Source organism: Morone saxatilis, unplaced genomic scaffold (assembly GCF_004916995.1).
Source record: "Morone saxatilis isolate NCDOM2014 unplaced genomic scaffold, NCSU_SB_2.0 Contig18, whole genome shotgun sequence".
Classification (NCBI taxonomy): domain Eukaryota; kingdom Metazoa; phylum Chordata; class Actinopteri; family Moronidae; genus Morone; species Morone saxatilis.
Window position 1 is genome coordinate 3,926,138 of NW_023339740.1, and position 22,126 is coordinate 3,948,263.

General features: G+C 41.2%; 2 protein-coding genes across 2 annotated transcripts; both read left to right on the top strand.

The window, feature by feature from the left end:
- The first annotated feature begins 315 nt into the window (after nucleotides 1–315).
- On the top strand, nucleotides 316–5,828 carry snrpe (small nuclear ribonucleoprotein polypeptide E). Its single transcript, XM_035661362.1, has 5 exons — nucleotides 316–505; nucleotides 1,016–1,042; nucleotides 1,152–1,214; nucleotides 4,884–4,962; nucleotides 5,611–5,828. The coding sequence occupies exons 1-5, from the start codon at nucleotides 452–454 to the stop codon at nucleotides 5,664–5,666; spliced, it is 279 nt and encodes a 92-aa protein (XP_035517255.1). The 5' UTR covers nucleotides 316–451; the 3' UTR covers nucleotides 5,667–5,828.
- Nucleotides 5,829–6,464: 636 nt separating this feature from the next.
- On the top strand, nucleotides 6,465–17,929 carry LOC118327867 (cell division control protein 42 homolog). Its single transcript, XM_035661361.1, has 6 exons — nucleotides 6,465–6,608; nucleotides 11,370–11,510; nucleotides 11,982–12,054; nucleotides 12,340–12,449; nucleotides 12,646–12,843; nucleotides 16,035–17,929. Exons 2-6 carry the CDS (start codon nucleotides 11,406–11,408, stop codon nucleotides 16,122–16,124), a joined length of 576 nt encoding a protein of 191 aa, XP_035517254.1. The 5' UTR covers nucleotides 6,465–6,608; nucleotides 11,370–11,405; the 3' UTR covers nucleotides 16,125–17,929.
- The last annotated feature ends 4,197 nt before the right edge of the window (nucleotides 17,930–22,126 follow it).

Sequence of the window (22,126 nt, forward strand, 5' to 3'; positions counted from 1 at the left end):
GTGACAGTGGTTTGTGTCGTCTCGTTCAGCTTTGATGGCGGATTTGGAGCTTTATGGCACAAATGGTAGCTATTTATAGCCTGTGCGCCATGACAACAACCGCTGGCTGTGGTGGGTTGTTACAGTACACCGACAGTGATTTTCGGAGATTACTTCTGTTATCAGTGCTTGCTCCTGAATACATCTTTCAATTATCAGCTTGCCAGATGAAATGTCTGTACGAGCACGCCTGAATACTGTTTGTGGAGCAACAAGTAGGTGCAGTAATGGCCTCCCACCTGCGGGGGCGCTGTTTCACATCACGCGACCCCTTTATCACGACTGGCAGCGCACGCGGAAGGAAGCCCGCCATTGAAGCAACCTCACAACGTGAGCGTTTCGTTAAAGTGCACTGCATTACACGGGTGCCAATTTTTCATTTTATACCTACTGCTGGTATTTAGTCTGCGGGATGGCGTACAGAGGACAAGGACAGAAGGTCCAGAAGGTTATGGTGCAGCCCATTGTATCCTTTCTGTTCATGGACGACAGCCGCGGTTCAATGCTTGCTACAACAACTTAGCAGCTAGGCTAATCTTTTCTGTTAGCTGGCTAGTCATTCATTTCACCATTCACACGGGTGTGAACAAGGAAAGCGTTTTGTATAGGACATATTACGAACTGGGTATTTATGTAGAAAAAAAAAAATACGCCTGTTTGATTGGACTTGTGTAACTACCGCGCTAAACTAGTAACGTAGTTCTGGTATTGTGCATTGTGGCGCTAAAGGAGCGTCCAGGATCTACGTACATTACTACCTGAATTACTTAGTGAGTTTGATTTAAAGTGGATGCAATATGCTTATCACGTAAATTGAGTTGTACATTACCTTGGTGTTCAGCGTAAAAAGTCTATAACGCGACCAGGCGACATTATATGTGCACTAACCCTCTACCTGAACATATTCAGTTTATATCAGAGTGTGTGTGTGTGTGTGTGTCTGCTTTTTTTGAATTTCCTTGACTCCATGTATCAGAACCTTATTTTCAGGTATCTACAAAATGTAAGTATTGAATGAAACATTTCTCCAACGTTCCTTCTGACTTGTTTTGTGTGATGCATGATGGAATTGCTGATCCTGATCCTGATCTCTTGCCCCCCCTCTCTCCCAGCGCTCACGGATCCAGGTCTGGTTGTATGAACAGGTGAACATGCGGATAGAGGGCTGCATCATTGTGAGTTATATTTTTGCTCTTTATTTCTGTTTTATTTAACTACAGTTATTTTAAGTCGTGCAATGTTTGATGTCTTTGATTTCTCCCAGTCATTTAATTAACATACTGTGTGGCGAATGGGCAGTGTGGAGTAGTCGGGGGTGAAGAACAGTAAGTATGCTGAAAGGTGCAGATTCCGAGAACATGTCCACACTAAAAAGAGCCATTTTCTTTGTCCACATTGAGATGCTAAAACAAAAGAGAACTTATTGTGTTTGGTTGTATTTGAGCCCCACCTTTTTATAGTAGCTATTGCTGCACTGAGATTAAATTGCTATTGTATTATTTTTGAATTTCCCCTATCAATAAAGGAACATCATATGCTTTTAAGTTTCCAGACCTGTATAAATCGAGTCAGTGACAAGGTGAATGAGTTGAGGCAGCAGAACGTTTGTCAAACATCCTCTGACTGCTAATGTTTTCATTTTCCATGTTTCCAAGTCCATGCTAAAAAACAAGCCTGACATTTTTGGATTCATCCACACTGAAGGCACCTTTGAGAGCTCCATAATGGGACAATTCTCTATGCATTGATTTTATTTTTTTATTTTCTTTGGGACACTTAATTTGCACAGTAATTTGAGAAATAACAATAATGCATCTTTTTTAACATTAAATATACTGTACAGTGTGATCAAGATGCAGGGGCAAGCTGATTTTAACTAAAAGATTACTAAAGAATTTATAAATATAAACCTCACATGGGACATAACAGAGGACAGGAATGCATAGGGTTAGGTATCAGACTTTTATGGCACTGACGAGCGTTGATACTGATTATCAATACATATCTTGTCATTCGATATCAGAGCAGTAACACTTGTCAGGCTGATGTTACACGTTGTAGAGGCGTGCAGGTAAAACACTGTTGATGCTCGCTCCTTTTTTATTATGTTTTATTTTTTTGCTTGAGCAACTTATGTGCACCGACAACTAAGTGAACTTTGTTAGCTAGCCAGTGCAGCTAACTTGCATCTGCTCGTCACTGAGTCTATTCACCCCCATCATCCGCTGGGATTGAAACCGCGGCGTGTCCTCTCCTAGCCAAAGTGGGGCCAGAGACAGTTTCTGACGGCATGGTGTTGTTACAGACCGACAGGTAAAAGGAGAGAACACACCGAAGTTGAGGGCGTATATCTTTAGCACAGAGTCAGTAAGAGGTCTCACTCTGCTCTGTTTCTCAGTACCATAAACATCCCCCAGGCACTCATTCCCTTTAGATTAGGCTAGATGTATTGCTTCCATACTGTTAATAAATGTTCCTTGTGGCAGTTATTTATTTGTTGTTTTTATATAGTCCAATCAGTTTCTTAATTTTTGTCCGGTTATCCAGATTGAGTAACATGCACAGTACAAACCTTTTCAACAGCTTCCTCCCTATGAACTCAGTTATTGTACCGTAATGTACTGTACCAACTGTATTCTCTTTCAGAAAAAATATCATCCAGGAACTGGTGTTGAAGTCATGATGGGTTTTAAAATATATCTTGAGCAGCTGCTAATTCTTGTAAGGCGTTGCCACTATGGTTAGGCTTTGATAGCATTTCATCCAATCTGAATCAAGTGTTAAATCAGTTGACTTATTCAGATTTCAGTGCTAAATCTTATCAAATGTGAATCCTATCAAATCCCGAAGTGAATTAATTTAGGTTCACTGTTAGACTTTTTGAAGAAAAAGTTAACGAATAAGTACACCTCAAAAGATGGAGCTGAAATCTGTAGTGGTAATTAATGTTGAAAAGCTACAATTTGAAAATGAGATAAGATTGAGCTCAAGTCCTTATAAGACATTTTTGTGTGAAAGATGCCCAGTAAATGTAGTAAAATAAATGTTCATAATAACACTGTATGAAGTGGCACATTGAAACAGCAGTAGCCTATTAACTTTGGCACACCTTATTTTTCACATGCAACTTTATCCTAATACGTGATTGTCCTGATTTAAGTGCGTCTACTGTGAACAGGTTTGGTTCAATGTCTTGAAGGTCTGAAAATTATTAATTTTAATCATTGTTTTCAAAGTTAGGAATGTGCTTGAGTTTGAATATAATCTTTTAATATTTAAAATGAAATGTTCCTGTCATTATTGTCGAGTTCACTCGTGAGTCATAGCTGGATAAGTTCTCTATTTATCCCTTTTCAAAGCAAGCCTTAAAGTGTAACTACACCTTTCAATTCTGCTAGCTCTGTCCCTCTCAGCAATCACAGGGTAATAATCATGATGAAAACATGCAATCAATGTTAGTATGAACTGCTGCTAAAATAAACAGTGACAATATACATTGATTGCTGAGGGTACAAAGGAATTCTGTAAACTTGCAATTGCATTTATAGTAACACTCTAGATGTGATTTTAAAGGCTTTGAGTCGGGGTCCAGAATTAACTTTTTGGCTCATCTGCCAGTGGCAGGTAGACTGAGACAATTTGTCAGCCAAAAATATTTTTTACATGCCAAAAAACTGCATCCTGCATTATTTGACTGAACATAATTTGCTCAAGTTTGGAGCCTTTTTGAACCTTTTGAGCTCCATATTTCAGCCAGGATCTGTTGGCTCCTGTTGCTGACCCCCATGACTTTTCCCTTTTGTGTACATCTCTAATAACGTGTAATACAAATGTCTACTATGGCAAAACATCGATATTGTTTGGAAGCGGCAAATACAAGTAAGCTGCTTGTATTTTATTTGCAGGCATCACAATAGGTTCGTCACATTAGTCTCAGCCAATAGACGTTAAAAACAGCAATATAAACCTGGCCCTACGCTGCCATTCCACATTATTTACTGGCCACCTAACTAGTGACTGCAATTAATTGTTCTGCCAAACACACAATGTACTGGCTCTTGGTGGGTGTTAATTTGAACCCAACTTTAAGAGTCTAGAAATTTCTGGTTTAAATACCTTGAAAGTGCTGGAGGAGTGCTTGAATTTTACTCTTAAAACGCTGTATGTTAATAAGCTTAAATTATAGATATGATATAAATGAAAGTAGAACTGGAGGAATGCAGCTTAAAATTGACACTATCAGCTGCACCGTTTTACTAAAGGAGACGTATCACTGTTCTCAGTAGCAGTCCAAACACAGTTGTACAGAGGTGTTACTAATGAATTAACAATAATTAAACTGCTGATAGAATGTGCCAATGGAAACATGATGTAAACTATATTGTGAAACAAGTTTTTCTTTTAGTATCTAATTAGATACTGATTAGATGTTGGATGATGTATTAACATTTCCTAATTGTTTTGTGGCCTAAATATGACTACTGGAACTGATGGTTATTTGATCGTATGCTGATTTCAGCTCCACAGTGAAGTTCTTGTTCTTACTCTTAGGTGACATGTTTACGAATGAAACTTTCCCCACAAACAGGGCTGAACAGGTGGCCTTATATTACAGTTTTGGGGCATTGATTATACTAGTGATCAAATCTGACAAATGTGCAACCTCGTTACGAACAGGCGGCATTCATTCTGTTGAAACAAGCCCTTTTATTATGAGTTTTTGCAGTTGGTGAATCCAGTAAAAGCAAAACTAACTGAAGAATATATTAGGATGAGAATATGAATGTTCCTAAATGGGGCCCATTGAAACGAATGTTTGACTCGCTGTTCCCTCCTCGTCTTAGGGTTTTGATGAGTACATGAACCTGGTTCTAGATGATGCTGAGGAAGTCCACATGAAGACGAAGAACAGGAAGCCGCTGGGTAAGGGCACCCTAAATTTGGACACTTTGTAGCTTTGCTTAGCAGTGATTTGTACACATGGCTATCAACACATGACCCTTTCTCACAGACGATGGCAGCTCACACTGCGGCATACTTATTTCTTACTGCATTTCATTAATTTCTCATCTGTACTGCTTTCATTTTTAAGGCAGTGTATGGATGCAAGTACGTTGTGTGGATTGCATTTACACTTACCTAAGATCCACACACAATGTGAAACCAGATTAACTTTGGACGTGGTCAGGCAGATCTGATCACATTCTGATCACAACGCATTTACACCTTGCATTATAATTAGTTTTTCCCTGTATGGATAACGTGTCCGGATAGAGGTCACATTTTAATAGCAGGTGTAAATGCTGCACAAATGGACCTTTTTCACAGCAGACACAAACACACCTGAACTGTGAGGGGAATGGCTAGTGGTGAGAAACCAAGCATGCTCCTGATCCGACATGTACTGTCACTAGATTCCCTGTCATTTGTAGCCATCTTGATTAGGACTCAATCCTTTGTCCAAAAGTGAACTGACACTTTGTATCTCTTTCCATCCATCATCTTACTCTTCTGATCCACCTCCACTTGGGTTTCTCCCTCTGTCTTCCTCTGTCTTCCTCTGTCTCCCAGGGAGGATCATGTTGAAAGGAGACAACATTACCTTGCTGCAGAGTGTGTCCAACTAGGACAATGGACGCCTACAAATCTTACCTTTCCTAGAAAGAAATATTTTCCCTTTGTTTTGTTTTTGATGTCGAGTATGTTTGTGTTTATATAACATGAATATTGTCATTGTTTCTTTCTACCACATGTTTCCATTTTGAGAATAAAGGTGTTTTTTTTTCTTAGCTGATGTCTGTGTATTTTAACTTAACCCACTAAATGTTTGTAACCCTCACTTGTTTGCATGAGTATTTAGGTCATTGGGTAGAGTGCCATCTAGTGGCAGACAACATTATTGCCATGTACTTATGTAGGTCAAACTCACAGCTCCTATACGGTGTAACAGGACTGAGTACATTGTGTTGTGTAACGGGACCATTTCTTATAATGTTCTATTCAATGCTGTGAAACATGTAATGATAATGTACGTAAAAGGGTTACAAACCCCGGATGAAGCAGGCAGACAAATTTAGTCAAATGCAACAAAACGTGTCGAGCACGACTCAAGCACATGTCCAGATAGTTCATTCTCTATACAGGCTACCAATATAGAAGCTTGAAAAAACATAAGTTTACCTGGATTGATACAGATACAGGGACACATCCCTTTAATGTAATGTCTCATACAAAGTGGGGGAAACATTCCTAACTGCCTATCAAATACTTTATTTATAAACAGCATTTTATTCAGTTCATTTTCAGAAATTGAAATTCAGTTTTTAGACTACCATTAATCACATGTTCTGTTCTTCAGTGTGGAAACCGCTGCCTACCTGTTTAAGTAGTCATGCTGCTTGTTAGGTTTTTGGTATTAGTTTGAGAAAAGTAGCCCGCTTGTCGCTAAATTGATTAACGTAATTGCGTAGTAGTTCACTACGCACGCAACGTGTCCCTGTTCTATTGACTGGGAAGCCCCTAGCGCGGAGCTGCCAACGCCCGGCGTAAAGACACAAACAGAGGATACGGTACGGAAAAAAATCTTTTTTGTATTATTGGGATAGAACTGTGGTTGATTTTAGCTTTAATGTGTTCAACTTAATATATGCTACACGTCTGTGGTACATGGGTTGTAATTGTCAAATTAAATACCTGATTTTACAACAGCATCCGCTAAGGTTAGCTCAGCCTGTTAGCTAACAGTTAGCTAGGAAGCCAGTTGGGGAGGACAGTAAACGTTAACGTTAGTTAGCAAAGCAAGCCGACAGGCAGTCCGTGACATGAGACCGGCTGTACATAAACATCTTAGGACTGTGTAGATGCCACATTTTACATCGAAATTGTTGGTGATTTTAGTGTCAGAAGATTTGACGCCTCTTCGCCTTTAACTAAAGCCCGTTAGCAAAAGATGAAAGTAGTTAGTAGCTAGTGGTTAGCTGGTTGACGACCTGAATAAAGAGGCGTAACAAACCAGGTTAGTACTGGTTTTATATCATGAAAGCAGCCTCTCGGATGGTATTTGCACAGCGCACTGTTTGGGTGCTAGGGTAAAGCTTCACAACACTAGCTTGGGTCAGAATAGGGGCAGCTAAGTTAGTACATTTATCGTTAGTTTAAACAGCCGGCAGGAAATTAGGCCAGATTGAGGCCGGGGATGTGGCCGGAATACAGCAGCTAAGGCTAATACAGCCAGGCTAACAGTGGTTAGCTGGTAGGGGAAGCCATCTCTACGATGTGATCTTGAAATGTTTTTGTTATTAGTTAGCGATATTTACGCATACAGGCTGAAGGTAACAATTCCTGCCATTGCTTGTGGTCGCACATTTGGACAAGTCATAAGCTGTGAGGACTTTAATGCAATAGAGAGCCAATATTCAGACAAGTCGTCATAGGTTTTATGTCGATGTCAAAAGGAAATGCTTGTGATCGATCTCTTTGACTTGAGCTCTGGCTGTGTCACGTTTCAAACGGACAGATGTCCGAGGATTGTCCTCATCAAGCCTGTGCTCGAGCCTTTGTTTGAGATGAAGTTGGACGGAAGCTGTGGCCAGTCTTTGAGGATGTGTTGCTAAATCCGATGTAATGCCAGTCGTAACCTCGCAGGAGTGAAGCTGTGCGGATGCAGTAATGATTGGTCCTGTGGTTGGTAGAAGCATTCCGCTTTCAACAGAAGTGCACAATGCTCAGGTCTAGATGTAGTGCCTAACATACCGCACATTGAAATACAGAGGAGCTGCCACATTGGACTGAATTTCAGCTGCTTTCACTACTAGTCTTTAAGCTGGTCTGCCCTCAGAAGGCTGCTGGCCTACAAACACAAATGCGTGGATTAAGTCTGGCAGCATTATTGCAGCCAAGGGCTTACTGCAGTGTTTAGCTTAGAGTTTGAAGTATTTCTTTGCTCCTATTTGAAGACGTTTTTGACAGTCACATTGTTCCATGAAAATCATATTGGCCCCGCGGCGCAGTATCATACTTCAGTTCATACACTGTTGTACTGGATGTAACGGGGATCACCATGCAGTGAAACTAGCCACAGTGGTAAAAGGATTCCTCCAGACAATGGCAGGGTTTCCCCTTGCTCAACACTTGGTTCAGTCGGGGCCCGAGGCACAGCCTTCTTTGATTTTGTGTGTTAGAAAACCACCTAAAGACCCCACCCAGTAACAACACTTACTGTGGCTGCTTCACATGGAGACATTTTGGGGAAACCCCTGAACTATGAGCCCAACTTAGGAACACGTTTATAACACGTACACCAACGTATGCTCCACATTAGGAACACCTGGCGCACTGTCCAGGTAGCAGTGACCACAGTTCACAAGACCCCTAACCTGGAAACACAAAGCCAGCACTGGTTATATACAGCTGACACTTTCAACTAAAAGTCCCCAATTATTCTACTGATTAAGATTTATTTACTGGGCTTTAAAATTGTCAACCAGCTTATGGCACCCACAGTTGTAAAAGTGTTCTGTTGGATCATTGTTATTGAATCACAAGGTGTTGGGTTTGCTTCCTCGTGTGACCCCATTTATCAAATTGCCAGACGTGTCGGTCAAGATTTTAAAATGCCATTTATTCCAGCAGCTCACAGGTTGCAGTCCTCGTAATTGCCGACATCACCTGCCAGTGAGAAGTTGGTCCATTCAGGTGTTATAAACCTGTAGAATTCACTTGTGCAGCAGCACGTACAAACATTCGCAGTTGCCTTTATTGTGACAAACGACCAAACTAAAGGCGCCGCACCGGGGAATCAAACTCTCGTCTCTGTGGAGTGAGACAGGATTGTTAGTTAGCCGGTACAGGGTTCTCCAGGTGACTATTAGTGAGGGTGAGGACCATTCAGACTGCAAAGTGACATCCTCCACTTCATTATAGTCACAGAGCAGTCAGGTTTGGAACAGAGTCAACCGTAACAGCTTAATGTTTCGAAGCAAACACAAACCTCACCGTAACAGTTGAACCAGCAGTATTACCCGTTCAGTGTCTGAGCGGGACCAATTACCCGTTATAGGCACATGGAGGATGTTATTGTTTGGATTTAATGTGCTGAGCTTGTCTCAAGTTATTATTCTAGCCTGTTGTGCAATGGATGCTTTAATCGATTTTTGTCTAGTGGCATGCTCTAACCTTTTCACATAGCTGCACAGTTCAGTGTGCAGCTGGGATAACGTCTCTTGAGCCATTAAGAAACGGGCCTTCAGCTGAGTCTGTGCCTGCACGAGCGTGATCTGTTAGTGGGCTACCACCAGAAGCAGATGTGCTCTTTCATCACTTTTGTTGTATTGTATTCTACCACAACAACATCGTGGTCAGGAAAGCGTTGTATTTGCTGGTGTAGCTTGATAAAATATTAGATTCACCCTGTGGCTAAAAGGTTTTGTGTGGACCAAATCATATTGGTATTGAAACTTGCATTAGCAGCGAGCGCTAGTTTGATGACATTGAAGTAAGAGCTTTAAGTAAAGAGTTGCATAGAGTACCTCAGCACACTCATGTTGACCAGACCAAAACTGAAGTTTCATTCTGTGACGGTTGTGTAATCGGCCGTACATTTCAACATTCAGTTGAATGCAGCATAAAGGCCTTACATAACGGCAGCCTTTTTTGTTAATGGATTAGTATGTTTAAGAAATGGCTGCAGTTGTCTTCCATGTGTTTCTGCAGGACCTCCGCCTGTGTTCGGTTCCTTTGTCAAAGCGTGTTGGCACTGTAACGTTTGGTGGCTGCAGTTTGTCCCCCCTGCTTCTCTCAATGACGCCCCCACCCCCACTCACTGGTGCAGAGCTCTGCAGTGGCTCAGCGCTGACACACTGTAACTTGTAGAGGAGAAACAGGGGAACACCGTGGTCCACATACTGTATACCACATGCTGTCTCTAAATGCACAGCAGATCGAGATGCACCACAGTGTTACAGACACACATTCAAGGTCAACATTTCCTGTTTCGCTCACGTTATGGGCCTTTTTCATTGAAGACATTTTGACATGTGACAGTAGGACAGCTCTGTTGTGAATAATACAGTTTTACCTAATGATTATTTTCATTCTACATTAATCTGCTGATTATTTTATTTAATTGTTTGGTCTATAAAATGACAGATAATAGTAAAAAGTGGCCATTAAAATGATGTTCACTGAAAAGGCTCTGCTACAGTAAAGGGAACTGAACCCGAGGACAGCTGTTCAGTCCTGCTAGCTGCCAGGTTTGGGGGATTGGACGAATATATCGGCTGTCGGCTGTTCAATTGAGTTTCCAAACAGGGCTTTGTACTTTTAATTTTTCTCCTGACAGTTGACCTACATTTAATGTTCCATCAGTGATAGTGAGGATGTGTGACTCCAGTCCGTCACACAGTGCCTTCAGTGCAGCAGCCCACACCACCAACACCTCCACAGACTCCTTTAGTGACCACATTGCTGTTCTGATTTTGGCCTAAGGTTCACGTTTTGATTTGGTGGAGTTTGTCTGTACTCAACCGTATGACTTGCACAGGCAATTTTGGATTCCAGTTTGAAGAATGAGGTGTTTAATAGACTTGTCACTGGTTCAGATGATGATCCTAGTTGAGAGGTGAGGTTTGAATCCCAAACTGATACGGGCCATACTCTGGTCTTATGCAGACTTGTTGTGGTGTTTGTTGCTTTGTGCTGTGGCTTGTTATTTGTATTCTCTCTATGTCTGGTATTGATGCTAAAAAATGAAAGAGAAAAAGGACAAAAAAACATGAAATTAATGTTTTTTCACTTCAAACAGGCCTCTATTCACTCATCTGATAGTTTTGACGGTCTGTGCCAATACTTCACAGTATGTTCCCTTTGTTCTTGTTGTTGGTTCGTGTTTTACTTGGTGTTGCCCCGCAGTCTGAGCTCTGCCCCCTTGTGTTATACTGCCTGTTGAATAGAGTTGAAGATCATATGACCTGTTGTCCCTTGACACCTCTGAGGAGTTCCCCAAATGAGACTTCCAGTTATTAATCAGTGTCTGGACAGGGTTATCTCCCCATAAACATGCCCTTGACATGTAATGAAAATGCCACCTGGTGTTGAGCTTTTCAAGGTTTCCCCCTGAGAACTGTTTTGTCTCAGCCCCACACGTTTTTCTCCTACTGTGTCCTGCTGACACAAAATATCTGCAGTGCACAATACAGTACACATTTCTCTACAAAGATTGTTTTCATGTGTGCGTTCCAGATGCCACAGAGGATGAGTACTCTACACACACAGGTGTTGACGTTCAGAGCCATCCATTAATGAAGTCTGTCTGTTTTGTTTTTCTGTTGCAGATCTTGAATGAGTAGCGAAGACTGTAAGACACAGCTATGCAGACCATCAAGTGTGTTGTAGTTGGGGACGGTGCTGTGGGTAAAACCTGCCTGCTCATCTCTTACACCACAAACAAGTTTCCCTCTGAATATGTACCTACGGTAAGTGTGTGGACGCCTCACAGACAGGACTTCAACTCCTGTAAATGTAATTCTGTTCTCGCTGTTAGTCACCACATGTTGACAGATGTTGACAGATGTTGTTCATTCCCATGCGACCTAAAATGTCTCTCGTTTGTAAGTGTGTTTGTAGTTGTGATAAAGTTACTTCAGAGTTAGTTGATGTCAGTGTTTCTATGATTCTGGCTACCAGCTGTGTTATCTTGCTGCACAGTTTACTTATATTTAAGTATATGGGAGTTTGTATAATTAAATACTCGATCAGTATTCTGATGTGAAGTTTGGAAAGTGACTGTTTTTGGTTGCATACACCTTATAATGAACTATCAATTAAATCGTCTAATACTGACACACAATAACCATCAGCCTCTTAAATGCATATTTGAATAAGTCTGCCCTATTTGTCAAACTCTAATGTATGACTAACTGTTGTCTTTGCTCTGTGTGTTGTAGGTGTTTGATAACTATGCTGTAACGGTAATGATCGGAGGCGAGCCCTACACTCTGGGCTTGTTTGATACAGCAGGTATGTGTTTCTTATTCCAGCACTTGAGTCATTGTTATTGCAGACATTTTGTACTTTGAAGTGTTTTTATGACGTTAAATAGAAGAAAAAGTTGCGAGCGTTCTTCCACTACACACCATCCACAAGTTGACTTTTGTTAACGTGGGGTGTGTGTTGTGTGTGTTTTATTTTGGACTGAGACTTGGGCTTGGTGCCTCATTCTGCCAGATTTCCCTCTTTGTCCAGTGTATCAGTACTAACCTGTTAACTGTGCGAGTTAAACATGTTTGTGTGGCGTTTCTCCAGGTCAGGAAGACTACGACAGGTTACGACCTCTGAGTTACCCCCAGACAGATGTCTTCCTCGTCTGTTTCTCCGTCGTGTCCCCCTCCTCCTTTGAAAATGTCAAAGAAAAGGCAAGTCTGGTCCTTACTTTTTTTCTTGCCACCGGTCTTTGTACAGGTTACCACATTACCTGACCTTTCTTATATCAGTTGCTGTAGAGTGTATGAGCTGATCGGTGGCCAATCAGTACTTACATTCTTATTGAATTCCCACTTGTATTTGTGTCTGTCTGTGCTGACTGTTGCGTTACCCTGTTTGTGTATCCAGTGGGTTCCAGAGATCACTCACCACTGTCCAAAGACCCCCTTCCTGCTAGTTGGGACTCAGATTGACTTGCGGGATGACCCATCTACTATAGAGAAGCTGGCCAAGAACAAGCAGAAGCCCATCACTCCGGAGACAGCCGAGAAGCTGGCGAGAGACCTCAAGGCTGTGAAATATGTGGAGTGCTCAGCCCTTACGCAGGTAATATATACACTCACACATGTATACACTGCCGGACACACATGATTCACATCTCAATGGCAAGCACTAAGAAAAAGGAGGAAAGAGGAACATGTCCATATTCCCCCTGGCCTGTGCACGCTGCGGTTGGCGAGTTTTGCTCTGCATGGTTTGGTTTCGGTGATTGTTCTAACTCATGAGCTCAGTGGTGTTGCTAATTGCAAATCATCAGATGTTTCTCATATGGCTTAGAAACCTTGCTTCAGACTATAGTGTGTATCCTGGTTACAGTTAGCAGCCTGCCTTTGGCGATATAAGGCAGGTGAAAGGAGCAGTTTAGGTTGTATGTAGAGTGTAGGGTAACCAGACGTCCTAAAAGTAAAAAATAAAATAGTTAGGATAGTCCCAAACTCTGAGCTGATGGAAACAGATAGTATGAATAATGTGAACAAAAACGGCAGCTGTCTATATGCTGTGAGGCTCGACACCAAAATACAAGGGAGACTGACTTGGTGACGCAGTAATAGTGAAAACTGCTGCACCGAACATATTTTGGAGCACTGCTAAATTGTCATGAATAATAAATAACAGAGATTTGCGCAACGAGCTGCTGCTGTCACCAGAATGAAGAAGACTCTAAATTCAAATGAGATGCTGTGAATGTCTGTATTTTGGGAGAAGAGCCTCTTCATTAGCGCGTCTGGCTTATTTTTTATTTGACTATTTCAATTTTTATTAATTGCTATTATTGGAAATTGTAAAGTAGACAGCATGAATGAATTCAGTATTAGATATACTGTTGTAGTAGCCAGTGCTTCTGTTGGATCGTCCTAATAAATCCGTCAGTGCTTTTATGAGTTTATCAGCTCGATGGCGTCCCGAGTGCTGGTGTCTGCATTGGTGCGGCGCTGTGAGGAACTCGAGGAGGGAACATGACTCAGAGGAGAACAGATGAGCTTGGCCTCACAGAACAATAGTGTTGATGGAGCTGAGGTGTAGCCCCCCCCCTCCCCGCTCTGCTCCTTCCTTCCTTCCCCCTCTCTCCCCAGCACAACTGTTGCATAGCTGCTGATGTCATTTCCTGTTTCCTGTCGGGGATGTCGGCAGTCGGTCCACACCTCACTTTCAGCTCACTGTTGAGCGACTGCGCTTTCTCTCCGCAGTCAGAGTCCATCTCAACTCTGTCGCACGTCGCTCTTCATCTTTGCATGTCCTTCACACATGAAAATCTCATCTCTTCTCTCTGTTTCACGCAGACCTGTTCCTTCCTTGTTCTGCCATGTTCCTCTTATCCTCCTCCTCCTCCCATCTTTCTCTTTCTGTGTTTGCTGTGCTAATTGTGCTGTTGTTCTCTTCCTTCTCCTGTCACTGTAGCGAGGGCTGAAGAATGTATTTGACGAAGCTATCCTAGCTGCCCTAGAGCCACCTGAGACGCAGAGAAAGAGGAAATGCTGTATATTTTAAACTCTCTGTGCCGCTGCTCTCATCTCCTCCTCCTCCTCCTCTGGTTGCCATCATTCTCTGCATTCTTCATTCCTTTACCCCGTCTCACTCCTTTCCTCTCTTTCTATCTCTTAACATGTGCTGCTTTTAACATCTAGACCAATCTCATTCTCAGCCATCGAACTAACCAACCCACCAGTCAGCTACCAACCTAACTCCCGACTCAAACTACTACTCTGTATTGAGAGTGCATTGCAACTCATCTGTGTTACATGGCCTGATTCACTGACTCAAGGCCTCTCTGAACTTCAATGACTTGACTGGTTGTTGCCTTTTCTAACCTCTAACTGCTGACATTTGGTGTGGTTGGTGTGTTAATGTACTTCATATCTTACTCCTGGAGTGCTTTATGTCAGCTTTACGCCACAAACCCTGCTCCACACCACCGTATCATTCCCAGTCTGCCTACTTCGGCCCGGCGCTCTTTGAGCTGGCCCCCGGCCAACAGTAGAGCGCTATCTTACAGAGGATGTGGGATGCAATTTGGGATTCCATTGTTTTTAGTTAGTCACTCCCTCTGTCCTGTAGTAGTAGTTCGTGTGGGGAGGGGCTGGACTAAAACGAGGGCGGTGGCTTCACATGGCTCCACACTGAGATTGATCTCAACACTAAACAGAAACTTCCATTTCTAATGCTAATGTATTTTTTGTACTACTGTGGATGTCTGATTAAACAGAACTTGTCATGTCGGGGGTTTAAGTACTAAAGTCATATATAGGGAGTGTTGGGCCATTGTAACAGCATGATTTCCTGTTGGTGATGGTTCTCTTACTGATCTGGTTCATAGCTAAGCTACACTTGATGTTTCGTAAAGTAGTCTTCTGTAAAATACTTTCTGACTTGTTTTGGCCCAACTTTCCCTATATATGGCACTAATGTCCTGCTGTCTTTGAAGTCCAGATAATTAAAAAAAGGAAGCTATAATTGTGTGAAATGACCTGTGAAATGAATTAATAAAGAACACATGAACTTGCTCTCCTCTCTCTGGCTCCCTTCTTTTCTCTGTGCTTTGTCAGAGAAGAATTTAGCGGGGTTAGTGGACTGAGTTAAGCAGCGGCGAGGGGCCTACTGGTTGTAAAGTGCTGGTTACTTCACATGACCAAGCTCGTGGTGTCAGCAGCCCTGCTCAGGGACAAATACAAAGAGAACACCATACAGGCTGAGGGTTGAGCTGTCCTCTCGTAGTCAGCCAGCAGTTTTAATCTGACGAGCAGAGCCGGTGAAATGAAAAGAGCAGGCGGTGTGGAATGAAAATGCTCAGGTTCCATTTTTGTTTTGTGTTTTGCGTCAGGGGTTATGCTCTCTTTTTTCCTCCACTTTCTTGTTTGACTTGCCTTTGATTTCAGCCGTCACACTTCGGCTGCACTTTGCACACAGTAAACGCATGTGATTTTTGTGTTCTTGACACTTATACCCTAATCTGACTCACACAACTAACTGAAATACCCACATTCATAGGAAAACAGAATTATCTTTATTTGTTGTTGTTGTTGTTGTTGTTTTTTTGGTCCCCTACAGCACGCTCACATTCCACGATTTCTTATGACCACTAAATGATGTTAAATGCTGATTTTGTTTGCACCCAGTTATTTTTCCTCTGTTTAAGCTGTTTATATTGTGTTTTCCCTCTACCTTTTTTCATTTGACCTGTGTGTGTTTGAGTGGCCCCCCCCCCATTGAGCTGTATGTTTGTGTGTTTGTGTTCACAGAAAGGCCTAAAGAATGTGTTTGATGAGGCGATATTGGCTGCATTGGAGCCCCCAGAGCCCAAGAAGAAACGCAAATGTGTGCTGCTATGAGAGGCTCCTCCCTTTTCAAAGCGTACACACCTAACACATACATCCATCTTAAGTACACACACACACACAGACACACAAACACACACAAACACAAGCCCCCGCCCCAGCTCCCCAATCCCTTTTCCTTTGCTCTGCTAAGGCTGGTTGACACATTGTCCTCCACAGGGAAGACTAGAAAGAAAACAGCCTACCAAGTTCCAGATAATTGTCTGCAATAATAAGAAGCTTCACCCCATAAGTCTGAGTTTTTGGGACAGAAGATCAACCTAACCCCGGCCAGCAGGCCGCTGTGGGCTCCGGGGGAGGGTGGCGTGGCCTCGGACGGGGACGCGGACACCATGCTTACGTACAAGTAGTTCATTCTGTCGAGCTTCTGATAGATTGATTTTTGACTCGGTCGGTGTCGTGGCCCTAATCAACGTTTAGATGCCCAGCCATTTAGTTGTCCTCAGCCAGTGTAAAGGTTTTGTGGATATAAGCCCCGCCCCCCAGCCCATCCCGGCTGCCTGATTGGCGGCTGCCCGCGCTGCCGGACCCGCCCCCTCTGTTGACGAGCACACACGTGATCCCCTACGTTCTCTCTCAGCACTACCAGAAGAAATGCTAACAGAGTAGTGTTGTTTTGTTTTTTGTTTGCCAACACCCCCCTTTTCTCCACAAACACATGACGACACGTCTGAGATATTTATTCCATGTTCCACATAGACGCGCTCTTAACCACTAAGGAAACTGTGCAGGTCTGACGGGACTCGGTAATTCAAGGCTAAATCTCCACACAACTCTCATCGGGGAAATTGAACTAGTCAATATTGCCACCTAGTATCCAGTCCTCTGTGTGGACTTCTCACAGTGCAGAGTCGCAGTCCGTTTGGAGTGTGGTAATCACTTGAAGAGCTAAAGGCATTCAGTAGTAACGGGTCCGCTAGTCGACCACAGGAATTGGCCTTTTAGAAGCAGGGAACTTAAACAGTGTTAGCAGAACAAGCGGTGTGTTCTTTTATGCGTTGCCAGGGACCAAGGGAGGGTAAAGCAGGATCCTGTTGTTAACCTTGTCATCACCGTACACTTAGAGCGGGTCCAACAGAGACGTCCGTGTGAAACAAATGTTCCCACTGGCAGCCAAATCTGGAGATCCATTTTTAGAAAACTGATCAATGAACATGAATTTCCACCAGAATTCTGTGCCAGGTCAGAATTTGGTGCCTTCCCGTAGTGTGTTTTTATCCAGGCTGTGTGTCTGAGGTGTGAAGGGCTGTCCGCTCTGTTGGGCCCACTCAAACTGTACGGTGCTGCATGTAGCTGAGCCTTGGTCTCTGTTCTAAATGATAGATTTAACAGATGTAATTATAATGTAAGCTGGCACACAATGTTGATGTAGGCTCCAGGTGTTTTTACCAAAATCTTTTTTTTTTTCTTCATTATTTCTGTTTGTGTTTTATTTTTTATTTTATATATATAAATATATAAAAAAAGGTTACTTTCACTCCTTTTACATTTAGGGGTCGGAACTCATCTGAACTCTTACCTGCCAGTTTATTTACCAAGATAACCAAAAGCTTGGTTTAGTTGAATAAAAACCTCCAATGGCAGAGAGACTGTTTGGTAATTTGGTAATATTTGTGATTGGTTGGTTCTTGTTTTTCTTAACTGGTGGCTTAGAGTTGGGTTGATATCCAGTCCAAGTCAGTATAATTATTATAACCTGTTGTTGTTTTGGTGCAAAACCAAATGCTTTGTCTAAAGTCTTTGTTCTTTGTATATGCATTCTTTTCAAAAATATTAAACTTATACCTTAATTGCCTTTACCACTTTTCCCTTGCCATTATTTTTTTAATTGTGACAATAGAATAACCCACTTACCAAATATAATAATTTCTTTGACTGTGGAAAGTTCTCTCTGTTTCTTTCAATATTTTAGTGGTTTAAAGGGAGAAGTAAATGTTTTTTCATCCTCCAGCAAAACAGCCGCTCTACCTGAGTTTTCAAAGGTACAGCGTTCATATTGGTGGACCTAATTCAAAGTGACTTACATGCTATGTGCATACATATATATTTATCAGGTTATATAAGTGTGATTGACCCTGTGCAGGCTATATTTAGGATCACTGCATCCAGTTCTCTACTGCCCAGCTGTTTCTGTTCCATCGAAGCTGGATGAGCCTGTAGTGGCGTTATTAGCCAGCAGGAGGTAGTGTCCACCCAAAGATTAACACCCTTGACTTTTGTAACATTGAAGCTGATGACAAACTTCACTGTAGTGTATTTATTTCTTCTTTATAAACAGATACATGGATATTGATATTGCTTGCTCTGTCTGCATGGTGCAGGTGCATAAGGTCCACAGTTATGAGAATTTTAAAAGTATAAATTAATTTATACTTTTAAAATTCTCATAACTGGATGGAAGCATTCGTGATACGGTACCGACGCCGAGAGAAGCAAGAGCAATTAATCTCCAAACCCCCGAGGCGTAGTCCACAAAACGTCTAGGATACTTCTGTTTCATTACGTAATATAACACATGAAAAAAAAAATAAATTACATAATGAGAACTTACTACTCAACTAAAACCTAATTTATACAGTGGAAGTTTTCATAAACTAACTGTCAAAATGTTACAAAAGTCATAGGGTAGTTTATATTTGTTGGGTGTAACAGCTACCTCCTGCTGGCTCTAAATAAACGCCTTTAAATATCTTAGCTGCATCTAGAGCCTCCTCTATATCAATATCCAACGAGAACAGCACGTTTTTGTTTGCTGTTCTTATTTGAGAGGACACTGACCGAAGATGCAACGTAGATCACTTATAGATATTCTGCCATATAAAGGGTCACAAATCATAGGCGTTCACATATTTGTTCCAATTAACACTAGATAGGTACAGGAACTCAAAAACTAACTGATTTTTTATTTCTATTTACTGTGCAACTCGCGCTATATGGAGTGTACTCACGATCTACTAAGTCAACTAATTATGACTCTTCACTGGCTCCGACCTATTACTATGCATATGACGAGCTTAGTACACAGGGCGCGTCTTAAAACTCACCACTCTCACGAGGCTGGATGACTGCCTGCCTAAGATATCCTACGACATGCTTCAGCTCTGGTTATAGATAACTAGAAGACTGGATAGGTAACATGTGCTCCTTCCGTTTCCTGACTCTCTTCCCTTCTATCCTTATTCCATATAAAAATATTTATAAAAAGAATTAATCACTATCGAGAGGGAAGTCTTCCACATTGCACAGGTCAAAAGAGCACATTTTTGGAATGTATATTTGTTATGTTAAACAGCTAAAACATCATATTGTCCACAAGTTCAATATAGCAAGGTGATATAATACATTGGCATAGAGATAGGTAAGTATCAATTGGAGGTAAAGGAAATAAAGGGTAACTCTAATAGGGTCATATACATACATTCATTTATCAGAAAAATGAAATCATCATAGGTTATACAAAAGAACAGTACCAGACTTCGGATTCTAAGATAATAGATCATATAATGGTATTGCACCATAAATAAAATTTAACAGTTCTATGCACATATAATACAAAAAATTTCTCTTATTCTAGACTTTGACTGGAATATTATCACCTGAGCTCCTAGACTATCATCTAGTTACCCACCGAGTTAAAGAAAACAGACAATACCTAACCACATCACAAATACTTATAAATTACGATCACAAACTAAGGTCTCTCTGCCATTGGAAGGTTTTAATTCACACTATAACCAAGTCTTTGTTATCCCTGGGTAAATAAACCTGGTCAGGTAATAGAGTTCAGAATGAGTTTCCGAACCCCTTAAATGTAAAAAAGTGATAGTGAAAAGTAACTTTTTTTATATAATTAATATATATGAGCCATACAGTTTTAAGATCTAGATTTGCTGTCATTTAGGAGAAAAGTTTTAACATTTATAAAATGGTGGTTGGGAAATTTAGGCAAACATTCACAGCAGGATGTATGAGAGTTATAGTTACAGGGGGCTGAAAGACCACGCCTGCCTACAGGGGGAGACTTCGGAGCTTTTGAGGACCCCTGCACTATAAACTTTTAAATTAGGACACTTGACCTACAAAAAGAGCTAAATACAATAATTAAATGTTTTACAGACTTGACACCCATGTTTGCCAAAAAAATTTTTTCTGGACATGATCAAATATAAACTGATCTTATTAGCTGGTGTTGAGAGAAGAGGACAACACTAATTTTAAACTACCACTACACATTACTGTTCCTCATTTCCTGAATTGTCTCCGTCCTTGCTATTATTTCAACTCCTCAAAAATAAGTCTGGTATGAATTCCTTTTTCTTGGCTTTCTCTTTCTTCAAATAATCTCCCTCTTAAACTTTTTAGTTTACTGTCCAGTAAAGAAACGATAAAGGATCACAGTGTCTGTCTCTTTGTTCTTCAGGATGAGAGCAGAGCCGAGTCCCCAGGACCAGTTTCAACCAGTAGACTCTCTCCCAACTGGAGCGTTCTTGAGACTGTGGGAGTGGAAACACTGACACCTGCTTGTACAGATATATCGGCACCAGGTGAGGTTTTTTCATTCAATAATATAAAAGATGAACACTTTATAAAGATTTACACCATAAACCCAAATAAATCTAATTTCTTGTGTTTGTTTTGACACAACCATATATTGAAAAACAACTGTGACTAAATTATTTATATCCTTACTGTACACATCCTTTTTTTACTCAACGGACGTGTCATATTGTCGTCTACGCTGATGATGCACTGATTGTATTTCTACAAATAATTGCAAAACCCAGTAACCTGAATCATCACTGTCTTCACTCAATAACTTGCTCCAGCAGATTGATTAATTTCCTCCGCTTAAATTCCTGACAGAAACAAATTATTTCTAAACTGGACCTGGACCAATTCTTTCACTTATCAAGTTTATTGACCATTCGCTCAAAAATCAAACCTACGGGCTTTGAGATTTTTGTTAACGTCTTTGGACAGTGTTACTTCCCTTTTCTAAGAATAAAAAACTTGAAAACACAACAACCAAAGACATTGCAAAATGTCAGTAGCTGTGCAAGTTAACAGTGATTTATTTACAAATGGTGACCAAATGAAAATAATACAAGAATAAAACTGCTCCCTAACTAAACAAACTACCACTAGAAAACAAAATACAAACAAAAGGCTAACTTGAAGGTTGGCACCAACCAGAGTTTATCTACGTGTACAGGGAAACTTACCTAGTCCTATAACCTCCCAGCACATATCGCTTCTTTACAGAGTTCAACAATAATGCAACAACAGCAGAGCTCAATATCAGAGAGAAGGGGAGGTGCTGAACTATCAGCCAGACTTCTTATACTGAGGGCTTTGGCATGAGGATTGGCCAGTTTTCAGTTGCAGGCAGCGAAAAACCACCATCATATGACCATCAAGTTACAAAACTGTACAAAAGTGTCTCAGTGCAGCCTTTTCTTAAATTTCCCACAGTTTATTAAAAAAATGCAGAATCATCTCCGATCCTGCTGATTACATATAAAAGTGCTAAAGACATCGTTCCTCATTCTGCCCCCCTAAGTCCCCCCCCCTCACAACTGCAAAATAAAGGGTGGCCGCCGCCTTTGCTGTTTTAGGAACAACTCTCTTGGATCAGCTTCCCCAACTTGCTCAGAATTTGCTGGAATCTTCAGGCCTTCTTTTTTAAACTCCATCCTTGTTTATTACTCCACCCCTTCAAGTTCCTCATCAACCTTTATCTTCTTTGGTTTTCACCAATTTATTTGTACAGCTCTTTTTTTAACATGGTTATAAAAAAGTACATGTAGTAAAATAAAAGTCAAAAGCAAAACTCTGATTAAGGATTTAAGATTTTATTTTATTGCACTTTACAGCACAAGGAATGAAATAATTTATGCAATATCAATAAATATTGTTTCATATATGGCACCTGCATTTAAACATACCAGAATAAATAAATAGTAAGAAATAAAAAAGATATTGGTAAAAACCTGGAG